The following is a 16,356-nucleotide window of genomic DNA, read 5'->3' on the forward strand; positions in this document are numbered from 1 at the left end:
TTTCTTTCAAATTGGGTATACAAAAGGTGTGGCCAGAGAGCTTTTAAACTACAGGTTTCAAGGCAGCTTGCTCTGCTCAAGAGGGCACTGATAAAATCAGGCTTGTTGACAGGTACTAGCATTGGAAGTTACAAGAAAGTAATTTTTGGAGGAATTTTTAAAGAGCTGGACCTTCAGACTACAGCTCCATAGGTATTTGTTTTTTTTATTTAAATTTACAATAAATAGTCCTGACTTTTTTTTGTGAAACTGAAGAAAATAAACACTTTTAATGAAGGTAGCTCTAATATTGTTTAAAAGTACAAAGAAGTACAATAAAATACACAGAAAACATATAAAAATAACCTAGTTTTTCAAAAGTTTATTTTAGGTTTGAAGACTAGACAATGTCATACTCATTTTACATCAACCTAAATGATTTAAATATTTACAAAACATATCAATATTATATAGCTTTAAAAGTTGCAAAGGTAACCGTTTTCGATATTTGTTGAATGGCTAACAAGTGAGATCCCTAACCCTCATCATATATTTTATATATTGTACAGTACCTTTTAGTCTTCAAAGCTTAAATATTTATATCAAAAGAGAAAGTCAACATAAAACTAAAACCAGTTTTTGTGACAAGCCCTTTGGGTAAGTGGATAAAATATATTGGGGGTCATAAAAGTAAAATAAACAGGCAAAGTAGAATGCATAAAATTATTTAGTAGTGTTTAAAGGTAATCTGGTCTTTATATTACCACATTATGTCCTGATTTTGATATATAGCTCCCATAATGTTTCTAAAACAAATCAATTATTTGTTTCTTTTTGTATTAAAAAAATACATAAACATACTTTACAAATGCAAACAATAATCTAACCTCATTCATTTTTTTAAATAGTTTATATAGAAAACTCTTCTTGTGATGATATGAACATATATTTTATTATTACACCACATGGTGAAATATTAAGTAACATAGAAGTAAACCTTCTTTCTGTATTCATACATAGACATTTATACTTAATCTACCATAAGTACTTCATTTGAGAGAACCTTTTCAACAATAAAGTGGACCTGAACTCAAGAAGTGAAGAATATTTAGAAATGTTAATTCGGCATTGGCAGTACCCTGAAAAATCTTTTTGTCTTAGATTCCTTCTGAAAAAGAGCAGTGTACTTTCTGGCATATGAGGGTGCCTAGGCACACCTGTACTTACAGCACCATAGCTGTATATATGCTGTGCAAAATTTAGGGCACTGCTGCCACTGTTGATATTTTAATCAGTTTTGGAGTAAATTGGATAATCTCACTATTGTGCTGCTCACTGTTCTCCTTTCTGTATTTTCTGAAATAAGGAAGCAAAGCCTCGCCTCTACCAGGATAGCTACCTCCGCACAGAGACACAGTGCAGAACATGGTTTGGTAAGTTAGTAATAGGAGAACAATCAGCTATAGGGAGCCCACAGATAATACTGGTGATCAGTTCATTACCCTTCCTGGCACAGCTTCCAGAGTTCAGATCCTCTTTTTGAACAAAAATAAAAACATTCACAATTTGATTAATCTGGAAAGTGCCATGTGGTGTTTTCTGCAGGAAAGAAACATGCTAATTAAAAAAGAATAATAATTTCATAAATAAGAGAAAAATCAATGGATCTTGCACAAACAAAATGATGAGAAAGTGCATTTGGTCAAAAAAAGCAACATTCAACAGCAAACGTAGTTGAGGAAAGTCACGACTAATGTTTGTAAGTACTATAGCATAAAGTGCATTGTATGGGCTGCTTTCTTAATGAATGATCTTTCATCATATTTTCTTTGCTATAGGTCATTATGTTTGACTTTCTCTTTAATATTGTTCACCAAGGTTGAATACAACATCATACACAATATATATCTTTTGAAGGACATTATACAGACAGACAGGACATTGACATCTAGCGGCATTTTGTATGCAGCACAATTAAAAATGAAACAAGTAAAAAGTTTTTGTTACACAGGACCTCACCATTTTTCCACAAGTGGACGCATTCTTTTAACAATGCAAGGGAATTGCTTCTGTTCATGTGAATTTGCAGGGCCCATGCACCCCTCCATCTCTTATTCGACTTCTAAACTCATCTTTGCATTTTAGAATGACTTAACAGATATAAAACAAGATTGCATACAACCAGTTTAAATGAAGAACACGTTGAGTAGGTATTACCACATTATCACAGTCTCTATCGACAGGTGTTTTCAAAAACCAGCATTTCCATCTACACCAATACATACTGTATGTAGGTCCACAGCTGTCAAAAAAACTGCACATTTTCCATACAATAAGTCTGATTTTCAACTATTGTATAACCCGAAAAATATGCTCCAGTAAACTGAACACATGAGACATATAATGACAAACAAAAGGTATGCACACAAACCTATCATTATTCTCATCTCCCTCCATGCAACATTATGATTCGTACCAAAAAAGATACATGAATATGTAATATTGCAAACTAAGTAAAATGGTTAGCACTGTTCTGATGCAGAAAAAATGTTTAAAGAACTATAATGCCTTGAGCGAATTCAGAAGAGATTTGCTAGTATAATAATCTTGGGCGTCAGTGCATTCTATGTGATAAACTAAACAGGAATGAGATATTGATGTATTGCTGTTTTTATGACATGCAGAAAAGAAAGCCTATTCTCGTAGTTTGCTCCTATTTAGTATTCAGGTCACTAAGGAAGGAAATGTCTCTAACACAAGTAATAACATGCCTCAAGAACATGCACAATAGGAATGAAATTAAGAGGAAAGAAACATTTAAAGTTTGCAATTTCATAGGTGTAAGTCAAATGGATTTCTAAGATCTGAGATGTAAATATTAATATTTTGATAGGCACGAGGGAAACAATTAGGATAATGCAGTCATCCCAGAGAAATCTTATTGCTAAGCCGCAGCATCACTTCTTACAACTAAATGTGTAATGTAGATAGGAAAACAGGTTTTCAGTTGGTGATATTTTTTTTTCTCTTTTTGGCTCTGAAGAGAATTGTTATAATTGCATTTTCCTGGCTCATAAACAAAAAAACCCCAAAAAACTGTAAAAAATAAAAATGATGCTGTCTTTCTTCCTCAACGTATTTCAACCAGTGTGAACAACTTAGAAGAAAATTAAAACATTTCATTACAAAGGGACAATATTTGAAGGACATAATCTGGTGGGTTCATTAAGGGCAGGCACAGACTACCTCGCAAAAAACAGTTACCAGCCTACCAAAAGGTGAGCACTTATTCAATGAAAATCCATTCATGTTCTCATTCAGGTTTTTCAGTTTTTTATTTTTCAAATGATGACTTCTTTTAAGTGGTTGTTTGATGGGTATTTTCAGTCCTCCTCAGTGCACCCTAATAGCTCAGCTCTTAATGTAATTCGGCCGTACCATGACCAAGGAAGGATCCTTATAAATCTTGCATAGATTGGTGGATCGATCACATTCTTTCTATGTGTATCATTGTCAAAATTTCCCTGAAATACCTGCAAATTAAAATAAAATCTGTTTTAATTGTCACATCACAAGAAGATATAAAGTCAAAGTGCTTTGTCAGAATATTATTAAAGTGACACTAAAGCTTTAGGTTTTTTTTTTTTAAATAACAAACATGTCTATACTTACCTGATCTCTGCAGTGACAAAGAGCAGCCCAGATCCTCTTCTTTTCAGGTCCCTGCTGGTGCTCCTGGCTCCTCGACCTTAAGCAGTGCCTCCAGGGACAGCATGCTCATCCCTGAGCCGGTGCTCTATGCATTTATAAAACACATAGAGCCTTTGCTCAGCCCCGCCCCCCCACTCTCTCCACATTGGCTCACTGGCTGTGATTGAAAACAATGGGAGCCAACGGGCTCTCACTGCTGTCTCAGCCAATGAGGGGAAAGAGTCCCCAGACAGCAGAGGCTGTCGAGAAGATCGCTAGATCGGAAGGGGTTCAGGTAAGGATTGGGGGGAGGGGGTGCACACAGAAGGTTTTTTACCATCATGCATAGAATACATGAAGGTAAAAAACCTTGAGCCTATACAACCACTTCAAGAATTTGCTCTGTTTTAATGGCTCACTTGCAGCACATTTTTCCATCTGTACTTTGAATAAGCAATGATGTGACATCATGTTTTCTTTTGGGCCTCTGAAATCAAAGAAGCTGTTTTCAGCAGTGGAATGACACCTGTTCTCAGACTATGACACTAGAATATTTACATATTCTGAACATGCAGCAGAAGCAAAACAAACCCCCCTCACCTCTGTAGCTTTAGACATTCCCAGGTCACCAATTTGTTGTAGCAGGAGACTTTCCAGGACAAATACTGTGTGTATATATATATATATATATATATATATATATATATAGTGTGTGGCACCATCAAACAAATTGAATCATAAAATATGTACCATTTATTATACAAATATTTGACTTCTTCAATAACGGGCACTTTCACCCCCTTCCTGCCCAGGATAATTTTCAACTGTCAGTGCTGTCGCACTTTGGATGCGAATCATGCAAAACTGTACCCATGTGAATTTTTTGGGCATTTTTTGAGACAGCTAGAGCTTTCTTTTTGTGGTGTTTAATCACCACTGGATTTTATATCTTTTCACTAAACAAACAAAAAAAGACCACAAATTTTGAAAAAAATTTTTTTCTTACTTTCTGTTATAACATTTTGCAAATAAGTAATTTTTCTCCTTCACTTATATGTGCTGAGGAAGCTGCACTGATGGGCACTGATGAGGCTGCACTGATGAGCACAGATGGGCATTGATGAGGCTACATTGATGGGCATTGGTGAGGCTGCATTAATGGGCAATGATGAGGCTGCACTGATGTGTACTGATGAGGCTGCACTGATAAAGTGGCACTGATGGGCACTGATGAAGTGGCACTGATGGGCACTGATAAGCTGCCCTGATGGGAACTGATAGGCACTTATGAGGAGGCACTGAGGGCGTGACCATCTGTGACGTCAGCACGCACGCCGGGACCACGTGGTGCAATCACGTAACCACTGTTGCTGGTAATCCACAGGAACCAGTGTGTGGTGAGACTGTCACCAGCCATACTAGCGGTGGTCATTTTATTGGAAGTGCTTGCTTACAATGTGCATTACTTTTTTACTCAATTTGAGTACATTTTAAAGGGGGGGTTTAAGGCAATAAATATGTTTATGGTATCACACTATGTGGCTGTTTTATTTTGCCCATATATGGATGGTTGTCACCTAATCGGGCTGATAAGGAGATCAGAGCATGAGCGATTAATAATCCATTGATTGAACGTTGTTTTTGGGTTGCTGGCTGATTAGCCAATTGTCATTTTCACAACCATTCAGTATTAAGGCGATTGATTTCGTACTGAGTTTCCACTGCTGGTTATTCACCAGCTTCTAATGAGTGTTGAATTCAATGGGGTGATAATCACTGCAGGACCACATTGATGGTGGATCAATGCTACTTTAAAGAGATATCACATCAGTGAAATGAACTGAACTTTTTCCCTTTTTCTATTTTTGGTGGAAGTTTCTTTAGTATTTCTTTGTTAATTTTTCTGATTGGATATTGTTTTATGTCAGATTCATTTCTTTATGACAATTTATTATGACAGAGCGCTGTTTATGTGAATCTTTCCAGTCACTGTATATTGATTTATTAGTTATTTAAAACGGCTGCTTTGTTTTACCATTTAATATTTGTGTGACACTTTCACCACCACTTTAGCATGGAGATATAGGCTGGGACCTCCAGCTTATATATAATGTCTATACTTACCTGATCTCTGCAGTGACTTTGCAAAGAGCAGCCCCGATCCTCTTCTTTTCAGGTCCCTGCCGGAGCTCCTATCTCCTCGACCTCAAGCAGTGACCCCAGGGAAAGCCGCTTGCCCTGGGGTCACCATTGCATGCTCATCCCCAAGCCACTGCTCTATGCATTTATAAAACACATAGAGCTGTTGCTCAGTCCAGCCCCCCACTCTCTCCTCATTAGCTCACTGGCTGTGATTGAAAACAATGGGAGCCAATGGGCTCTCACTGCTGTCTCAGCCAATGAGGGGAAAGAGTCCTCAGACAGCAGAGGATGTCCAGAACATTTGGATTGGAGGGGGTTCAGGTAAGGATTGGGGGGAGGGGGTGCACACAGAAGGTTTTTTACCATCATGCATAGAATACATGAAGGTAAAAAACCTTGAGCCTTTACAAACACTTCAAGAATTTGCTCTGTTTTAATGGCTCACTTGCAGCACATTTTTCCATCTGTACTTTGAATAAGCAATGATGTGACATCATGTTTTCTTTTGGGCCTCTGAAATCAAAGAAGCTGTTTTCAGCAGTGGAATGACACCTGTTCTCAGACTATGACACTAGAATATTTACATATTCTGAACATGCAGCAGAAGCAAAACAAACCCCCCTCACCTCTGTAGCTTTAGACATTCCCAGGTCACCAATTTGTTGTAGCAGGAGATTTTCCAGGACAAATACTGTGTATATATATATATATATATTATAGTGTGGCACCATCAAACAAATTGAATCAGAAAATATATACCATTTATTATACAAATATTTGACCACTTCAATACCGGGCACTTTCACCCTCTTCCTGCCCAGGCCAATTTTCAACTGTCAGTGCTGTTGCACTTTGGATGAGACTCATGCAACACTGTACCCATGTGAATTTGTTTTTGCATTTTTTGAAACAGCTAGAGCTTTCTTTTTGTGGTATTTAATCACCACTGGATTTTATATTTTTTGCTAAACAAACAAAAAAAAAAGACCACAAATTTTGAAAAAAAAATGTTTTTCTTACTTTCTGTTATAAAATTTAGCAAATAAGTAATTTTTCTTCTTTACTGATGTGCGCTGAGGAAGCTGCACCGATGGGCACTGATAAGGCTGCACTGATGAGCACAGATGGGCATTGATGAGGCTACATTGATGGGCACTGGTGAGGCTGCACTAATGGGCAATGATGAAGTGGCACTGATGGGCACTGATAGGCACTTATGAGGAGGCACTGATGGGTACTGATAGGAGACACTGATGGAGCTGCACTGATCATCAAAACAAAAATGTATTGACAGCTTTGCTTTCCTCACACAGACACAGCATGTGAAGAAAGGACTGCTTATAACTGGCAAGTCTGTTTACATGTGATCAGCTGTGATTGGACACAGCTGACCACAAGGTAAAGGACCACTATGATTGGCCCTTTTCCACGGTCTCTGATCAGCTGTGTAGGTAACAGAGCGCACCCGATGGTCTCCCCAGGGGGCATACGGACAGAGGGGTTCTGGGTGGATGTCCATGGACGCCCTTCCAGAACTGGAGGCCATGCTGTAGCCATCTTTTGGCTATAACGTGGATGGGAAGTGGTTAAAACATACACTATATTGCCAAAAGCATTGGAACACCCATCCACATCATTGGTATTAGGTGTTCCAATCACCTCCATGGCCACAGGTGTATAAAATCAAGCACCTAGGCATGCAGACTGCTTCTACAAACATTTGTGAAAGAATGGGTCACTCTCAGAAGCTCAGTGAATTCAAGCGTAGTACCATGATAGGTTGCCACCTGTGCAATAAGTCCATCTGTGAAATTTCCTTGCTACTAAATATTCCACGGTTAACTGTTAGTGGTATTATAACAAAGTGAAAGCAACAGCAACTCAGCCACGAAGTGGTAGGCCACGTAAAATGACAGAGCAGGGTCAGCACATGCTGAAGCGCACAGTGCGCAAAAGTCACCAACTGTCTGCAGAGTCAATAGCTAAAGACCTCCAAACTTTGTGTGGTCTTCAGATTAGTACAACAGTGCATAGAGAGCTTCATGGAATGGATTTCCATGGCTGAGCAGCTGCATCCAAGCCTTACATCACCAAGTGCAATGCAAATCATCAGGTGTAGTGGTGTAAAGCACACCACCACTGGAGTAGTGGAGACGTGTTCTCTGGAGTGACAAATCTCTGTCTGGCAATCCAATGGATGTGTCTGGGTTTGGCGGTTGCCAGGAGAACAGTAATTGCCTGACTGCATTGTGCCTAGTGTAAAATTTGGTGGAGGGGGGATCATGGTGTGGGGTTGTTTTTCAGGGGCTGGGCTTGGCCCCTTAGTTCCAGTGAAGAGACCGCTTATGGCATCAGCAGACCAAGACATTTTGTACAATTTCATGCTCCCAACTTTGTGAGAACAGTTTGGGGATGGCCCCTTCCTGTTCCAACATAACTATACACCAGTGCACAAAACAAGGTCCATACAGACAGTGATGAGTGAGTTTGGGGTGGAGGAACTTGACTGGCCTGCACAGAGCCCTGACCTTAACCCAATAGAACACTTTTGGGATGGATTAGAGCAGAGACTGCAAGCCTTCTCGTCCGACATCAGTGCATGACCTAACAAATGCGCTTCTGGAAGAATGGTCAAACATTCCCATAGACACACTCCTAAACCTTGTGGACAGCCTTTCCAGAAGAGTTGAAGCTGTTATAGCTGCAAAGGGTTGACCAACTCAATATTGAACCCTACGGACTAAGACTGGAATGCCATTAAAGTTCATGTGTGTGTAAAGGCAGGCATCCCAATACTATTCGCAAAATAATGTACATGAAACCAGGTCATACAACAATGGGTTAACCTAAATGTTCCACATCATTAAATAATATGCAGACTTATACCACAATATAGCTTGACACATTTTGTATGATGATATAGTATATCTTCATCAGCAGAAGTTGGACTCTCAGTGTATGAAGAATGCTTTCTTTAAGATTTTACTCTGACATCTGAAATAACCTTATGGGTTCTCTCCCTTTTGAAAATGTCCTGATCTTCAGTAGCTGTTTTGGAAGTATCCTTTGGGGTTTAACTACTTATTGCCACTTTTCTTTGCCTATATTTCAACCTGGGACCAAATCACTTAGAATATTACTCTGTTTTGTGAATTTACCATTTTTCAATAGTGGTTTTGGATGTAACCTGTGGGACAAGATTAGAGTGTGTCCAGCTCTCATTTTTGGGTCTGGCAGCTTCTAATGGGTATCCCTTGTGAATAGGCAGATTCTTTCTAGCTCTGTGCTGCTCCATGATGCTCCCCTGTTGGGAAATGATGGCCTTCATATTCCCCTTTTTGTTGAGTTTACTATATACATACTTGTTTTTCTGGGGTTGACCACATAAGATTTTATCCACAAATGCCCCTGATGAAGATTTATTATTACTTGAAATGCATTGAGATATATTGCAATATAAGTCTTTATACCATGTAATAATTTGGAACATTTAGGTTAACTTGTTGTATGACATGGTATTCATATATGTTTTTAATACTTGCATAATAAATGTAATATATTTTATTATTCTGTTTGTTTTGATGGTGCCACACTATATAGATATACCCTGGAAAAACCCCTGCAACAACAAACTGGCTACCTAGGTATGATATATGAGATGTAGGCATAGTTTGACACATAAACATTATAATATGCCTGTGTAGCTTTAGGCATTGTGGAGAAATTTAGGTTCAATAGCCACAGAAACCTATTTTCTATGGAGAGCAGAATTATGGTAGCTTGCCAGCCTTTGGATGTAAACACACAGAAGACATTTCTAAACTGGTAAAAAACAACTGAAACCTAACTGGAGAGTCCTTGTTGAGATGTTTAAGAATCTTTGAAAATTAATTACTTCATAGTACATGCAGCTAGAGAGATCAAACATTGCTTATGTTAAAGCTCATTTACTACTTGTTAAAATACTTGAAAATACCTTATTGTCCATAGTCTGGGCACAGGTAAACTTAAAGTTTCAGAGCAATAAAAAAGGACAATGTGACTTTTGATCATGTGTATGTAATTGGCACCAACTGAAATTGTGCACATCACTATTTGATGTATGTTAATTATAGCTGAAAACCCAGTACTTAACATCTTCAACTTAATGTTACACCTGAAAATAATCCCTAACCTTCAGTCAAAGCCTTGGCCCTCAAAGTGCAACCTAACAACTAATCTTTTTTTTAGCTTTATCCTATTCCCTTTGAGCTGCTAATACATAGAAATCTTTCCAGCCCTTAGAGAAGTGCATCCTTTCTGTTACAATCAAGGCAAAACACCTGTGGGAGATGCAACAGTTTTCTCTGGATTCTTATGCCGACAATCGTGTCTGGATCCACCTCTTTTCCTTCTCCTGTGTTTGATTGATATCAGCTCTGGGATGTCAGCTCTCCCCTTTTTCCCCCTTCCCCCTCCCTCATCCTCTCACACAACACACAGCTCAAATCAGTTCTCTTCCAGACCCCTTCTATCTGCACACTGGGCAGATGCCTGCTATTCTGCAGTTCTGACATGTAAAGATAAAAGCAGATGTGAGCTGTGTGTTGTGTGAGAGGGGGAGAGCAGACAGCCCCAGAGCCGACATCAATCAAACACAGGAGAAGGAAAGGAGGTGGATCCAGACAAGATTGTCGGCATAAGAATCCTAAGAAAACTGAAGACTTCCCCTCCTCCCTTGGATTTTAACAGAAAGGGTGCACTCCTCAAAGGGCTGGAAAGATTTTTATGTATTAGCAGATCACAGGGAATCGGATTAAGCTAAAAAAAAGAAAACCCATACTCTTTTACGTTTTTTTTTTACAAGTTGCCTTTCTTTTATTTTCTTTAAATGTGGCCCTGATGAGAAATTCTAAATCTATCGTTTTGTTGTGAGGGTTCAGAAGGATCATTGGAAGTAAATATTTTATGTGAATAAATAAATAGGGTGTAGTGCTACCTAATCTATAAATAATAATATGAAAGGCGGGAAATAATTGTGAAAAAGTGTAAATAAAACCTCCCCTTTACCTAGTGCGAGTGTGACTAAAATACTGTGAGCTGGGGGTGTGGCTTGCCGGTGTCACAGATAGCTGCCTAAGCCTTGAGCTCTGCCGACTAGAGAGATTAACACAGCAACTGTCAGCCTCTCCTGCACTCCTTGGTGTACAAACCGGCTGCAGTGACCCTCGAGCAGCGCCGAGCAACAATGTTTCGGAAAAGAAAGGAGGACCGCTGCCCATGGAGTTCTTCCTTCAATCTGCAGACAGAAGAGACTGCAGCCAAGATGGCGCTGCCGCCTCATCTTCTCACACTGCTGCCTCTTACACAGATCTCCCAGATGCAGATCATGACTCCACTGAGCTAACAGCTACACAGCTCTCCTTCAGCTATTCTCCACCTCACAGTCCAGGTCCCTGTAGCCCAGCAAAAGCCCACATAAGGCTAGAGCCCCCTGCATCAGCATCAGCTCCTACAGCATCGAGCCAGGAGTTTAACCCTCCAAGCCAATAATTTTTTATTGCAACATCCCAAATACACAACAAAGCTCTCAAATCATCTTTTTGAATTTTTTATTCAAAATGTGAACTCAGTCCCTGACCCCTTTGTGGTATGGAATTCACACAAAGCGTTTATTAGAGGTTTGTTAATACAAATGGGTTCTATGGAAGAGGTCACAGCATTAAGATTTCTTATTGAACTCTGTTAAAGATATCAAAACCCAGAATAAAGCACAGCCCACCCAAACTCTTAAAACAAAGCTAATATTGTTGCATCAGGAACTCAGATCTCTCCTATTAGATTCCTTTGAACACATGCAACATACAGTCAGGTCCATAAATATTGGACATCGACACAATTCTAACATTTTTGGCTCTATACACCACCACAATGGATTTGAAAAAAAAAAGGAACAAGATGTGCTTTAACTGCAGACTGTCAGCTTTAATTTGAGGGTATTTACATCGAAATCAGGTGAACGGTGTAGGAATTACAACAGTTTGCATATGTGCCTCCCACTTATTAAGGGACCAAAAGTAATGGGACAGAATAATAATCATAAATCAAACGTTCACTTTTTAATACTTGGTTGCAAATCCTTTGCAGTCAATGACAGCCTGAAGTCTGGAATGCATAGACATCCCCAGACGCTGGGTTTCATCCCTGGTGATGCTCTGCCAGGCCTCTACTGCAACTGTCTTCAGTTCCTGCTTGTTCTTGGGGCATTTTCCCTTCAGTTTTGTCTTCAGCAAGTGAAATGTATGCTCAATCGGATTCAGGTCAGGTGATTGGCTTGGCCATTGCAGAACATTCCACTTCTTTCCCTTAAAGAACTCTTTGGTTGCTTTTGCAGTATGCTTTGGGTCATTGTCCATCTGCACTGTGAAGCGGCGTCCAATGATTTGTGAAGCATTTGGCTGAATATGAGCAGATAATATTCCCGAAACACTTCAGAATTCATCCTGCTGCTTCTGTCAGCAGTCACATCATCAATAAATACAAGAGAAGCAGTTCCATTGGCAGCCATACATGCCCACGCCATGACACTACCACCACCATGCTTCACTGATGAGGTGGTATGCTTAGGATCATGAGCAGTTCCTTTCCTTCTCCATACTCTTCTCTTCCCATCACTCTGGTACAAGTTGATGTTGGTCTCATCTGTCCATAGGATGTTGTTCCAGAACTGTGAAGGCTTTTTTAGATGTCGTTTGGCAAACTCTAATCTGGCCTTCCTGTTTTTGAGGCTCACCAATGGTTTCCATCTTGTGGTGAACCCTCTGTATTCACTCTGGTGAAGTCTTCTCTTGATTGGTGACTTTGACACACATACACCTACCTCCTGGAGGGTGTTCTTGATCTGGCCAACTGTTGTGAAGGGTGTTTTCTTCACCAGGGAAAGAATTCTTCAGTCATCCACCACAGTTGTTTTCCGTGGTCTTCCGGGTCTTTTGGTGTTGCTGAGCTCACCGGTGCGTTCCTTCTTTTTAAGAATGTTCCAAACAGTTGTTTTGGCCACGCCTAATGTTTTTGCTATCTCTCTGATGGATTTGTTTTGTTTTTTCAGCCTAATGATGGCTTGCTTCACTGATGGTGACAGCTCTTTGGATCTTATCTCGAGAGTTGACAGCAACAGATTCCAAATGCAAATAGCACACTTGAAATTAACTCTGGACCTTTTTTTTTTTTTTTTTGTTTTACATTTTATATTTAAATGATTTTTATTGAAAGATTATAACATAACAAGGGTATATATAAACAACAGCTTAGAATGGTACACATTAGAGAGAACAGTAATAAAGGAAACAGGTAAGAGTGGAGGTTCTCCACCATCTGGCTGGAGAAACCATAAGTCTTGATTATGCTTACATGAGAAGTATGCTCAGTATTCTGTGTACCTTTTAAGAGCAAGTAAGTTGTAAATGGGGAAGGGCTATGAGGTGGGGGGGAGGAAGAGGGAGGGAAGATACACTTGTAGCATAGATAAGTACCTTATAGTATTATAGGGTAGTATTCAGTTTATGGAGCAATTAGGATTTTTCAACCATCGAGACCATTGTATTGCAAATTTCTGATATGATGAATTTTGAAGGGCTGTTCTTCTTTCCATCTCACACTGGAAGTTGAGATCAGCCATGAGGCGGGGCAGGAGTGGGATGGTAGGGGATCGCCACAATTTAGTAATGTTGGTCTTTGCAGCTGCTAGAATATGTATGATGATGGTGCGTGAGTTTATGGGGAAACTATCTATTCCGATGTGGAGGAGGGCTAAGGCCGGGTTTGGGGAAACTGGAATTCTTGTAATTGAGGAAATTATTTGGAAAACTTTGTTCCAGTAGGATTTGAGGGACTTACATGTCCATAGTAAATGAAGGAGGGAGCCAATTTCTCCGCAGTGTCTCCAGCAGGTCTGGGAGCGCTGAGGGTAATATATGGATAATTTAGTGGGGGTTAGATACCATAGTTCTTTGTCTGGAAGGTGAAATTTCTCTTGTGTTGTATGAAATGAGTTTAGTTTATGTATAGTATACAGATCTCGGATGTAATGTATGCCCCGAGCATTCCATGATGTCAGATTTAAGTGAGGAGAGATGAGGTGCAGGGATGAAAGTGGGGACAGAATATGTATGTTGTCTTTATGTGCTTGATTACAAGCTAGGAAGTCATGCCAGGCCATCAAAGAGGCTTGTATGCAGGGGTGATTATGCAAAAAGTGGGACTGAAATGTTTGAGGTATGAATAGTATATCTGATAATGAGTGAGGTAGGTGCAGGGAGGTTTCCATGACAGTCCAGGTTTTTTCAATAGTAGGGTGCCATCAGAAGAAGAGTTGGTCCAGTAAGGCGGCTTGGTAATATGATTTTAAATGAGGTAGACCAGCTCCACCTCTGGAGGGCGGGCGGATTAGGAGATTTGTATTGTACTTGGGTTTTTTTGCGTTCCAAAGAAATTTGTTCAGTATTTTTTGAAGTTTAGAGAAGAAAGAATAAGGAACTGGTATAGGGAGTGTACGAAATATATAGAGTATTTTAGGTAGTATGCACATTTTTATGGTTGCTACTCTGCCTAGTATCGACAGAGTAGTAGTGCGTAGGCTCTTAAGGTCCTGGGGGATTGTGTCAAGTAATGGTTTGAAATTAGAAGTGTAAAGTTGGTTAATTTTGGTTGTAATTTTAATTCCCAGGTAGGGAATGCTATGTTTTTCCCAAGTAAAAGGGAAGTGTTTAGAGATTAAATTCTGTGTTGCTATGGGCATATAGAGGTTTAGCATAGTTGATTTAGATTCATTCAATTTGTAGTATGAGACTGTTGCGTAGTTGTGGATTTGCGTGCGTATCGTTTGGAGCGATTTATAGGGGTTTGTGATCATTAGGATAATATCGTCTGCAAATAGACTAATTTTGTGTTCATTTTTAAGAAATTTAATTCCTGTAAAATTTGGGTCGTCTCTAAGGTTGGATGCTAATGGTTCAATGAGTAAGGCAAAAATAATAGGGGAAAGTGGGCAACCTTGTCTGGTTCCGTTTTATATGCTGAAGGGCTGTGAAAGTGTGCCATTGGTCAGTACTCTAGCAGTAGGGTTAGAGTATAGGGATAGGATCGCCGATAGCATCCAGTCTGTTATTCCATATTTCCGGAGTGTAAGTATCATGAATTGCCAGTGAATTCGATCAAATGCCTTTTCTGCATCGAGTGATAGAAAAAGAGAAGGATGGTTAACAGATTCTAGTTGGTGTATTAGGGATATAATTCGTCTAGTAGCGTCAGGGGCCTGTCTACCAGGTATAAATCCCACTTGGTCTGGGTGAATTAGTGTGGGTAGATATGGGAGTAGACGCAAGGCAATTATTTTGGCATATATTTTTATGTCCGTATTAAGTAATGAGATTGGTCTGTAATTCTGGACTAATTGGGGGTCTTTGCCCGGTTTTGGAATAGTGGTAATTAATGATTGTAGCATGTCAGAGGGGAATTGTCCATTAGAAGCAACGTGGTTATATAGGTCAGAGAGATGTGATGAAAGGTTAGATGCAAATGTTTTGTAAAATTCGTTAGTGAATCCATCGTTCCCTGGTGATTTGTTTAGAGGTAGAGAGTTTATGGTTTTTCCAATCTCTGTGGGTGAAATCGGCACAGAGATAGATTCAAGTTGTGGTAAGGTGAGCTGGGGGAGATTCGTGGTCTGTAGAAATTTTTCAATAGAGGGAATTGTTGGTTGGACAGTGTTCGGATCGTCTTTTATATTGTATAGGTTCTGATAGTAAGAAGCAAAAGCGTTGGCTATATCTAATGGGTTTGTCACTGGAGAGTGTGTGGTAGGGTGGTGAATCGTGAATATTTTAGATTTGAGTCGTCTTTGTTTGATGATTTTAATGAGGAGGGAGTTTGGTTTGTTACTAAGCGAGTAAAATTTGGTTTTCGTTTTTTGGAGATTAGTGTCATACGTGTGTAGTAAAATGGTGCGCAATTTATTTCTGTCAGTGTTTAGGGCTGCGGATGTGGAAGGATTTGGGTTCTTTTTGTTAATTTCTTCATTTATGTGGATGGAAGTCAGTAGTCTGTCAATTTGTTGGGACCGTTGTCTTTTGATTCGAGAGTTTAGTTGTATGAGGATACCTCTCATGTAAGCTTTGTATGTTAGCCAAAGTGTAGTAATAGAGATATCAGGGGTAGCATTAGTTTCAAAGAAAAGGTTATGGGCTTCAAGTATATGTTTCTGATTTTCTGGAGATTTCAGGATTGAAGAATCAAGTCTCCAAATAGGCGGGATCGTTGTGCGTCTATTGTCGTCTAAAGATATGTTGATTGGAGCATGGTCCGACCATGTTATAGTTCCAATAGTGGAGGATGTCACTTGTTGTAATGTCCATTTGTCGGTAACAAACATATCAATTCTTGAGTATGATAGGTGTGGGGGTGAGAAGTAGGTATAATCCTTTTCGGTTCCATGTTGACATCTCCAGATGTCGTACAAGTCATGGTTATGTAGGAACTGGTTAAAGTTAAGTTTGGCAGGTTTTTTAT

General features: G+C 39.4%; 1 protein-coding gene across 1 annotated transcript in view; it reads right to left on the reverse strand.

The window, feature by feature from the left end:
• Window positions 1-346: 346 nt before the first annotated feature.
• The window catches only part of EDIL3 (EGF like and discoidin domains 3), an 841,943-nt gene continuing 825,933 nt past the window's right edge, over window positions 347-16,356 (reverse strand). Inside the window, exon 11 of the mRNA XM_089679626.1 lies at window positions 347-3,512. Within this exon, the coding sequence (XP_089535752.1) occupies window positions 3,363-3,512 (150 nt within the window). The 3' untranslated portion in view covers window positions 347-3,362. The remainder of the gene's footprint in view (window positions 3,513-16,356) is intronic.

This window comes from Staurois parvus, unplaced genomic scaffold, assembly GCF_062004578.1.
Source record: "Staurois parvus isolate SC_StPar_1 unplaced genomic scaffold, SC_StPar_1.0 ptg000229l, whole genome shotgun sequence".
Classification (NCBI taxonomy): Eukaryota; Metazoa; Chordata; class Amphibia; order Anura; family Ranidae; genus Staurois; species Staurois parvus.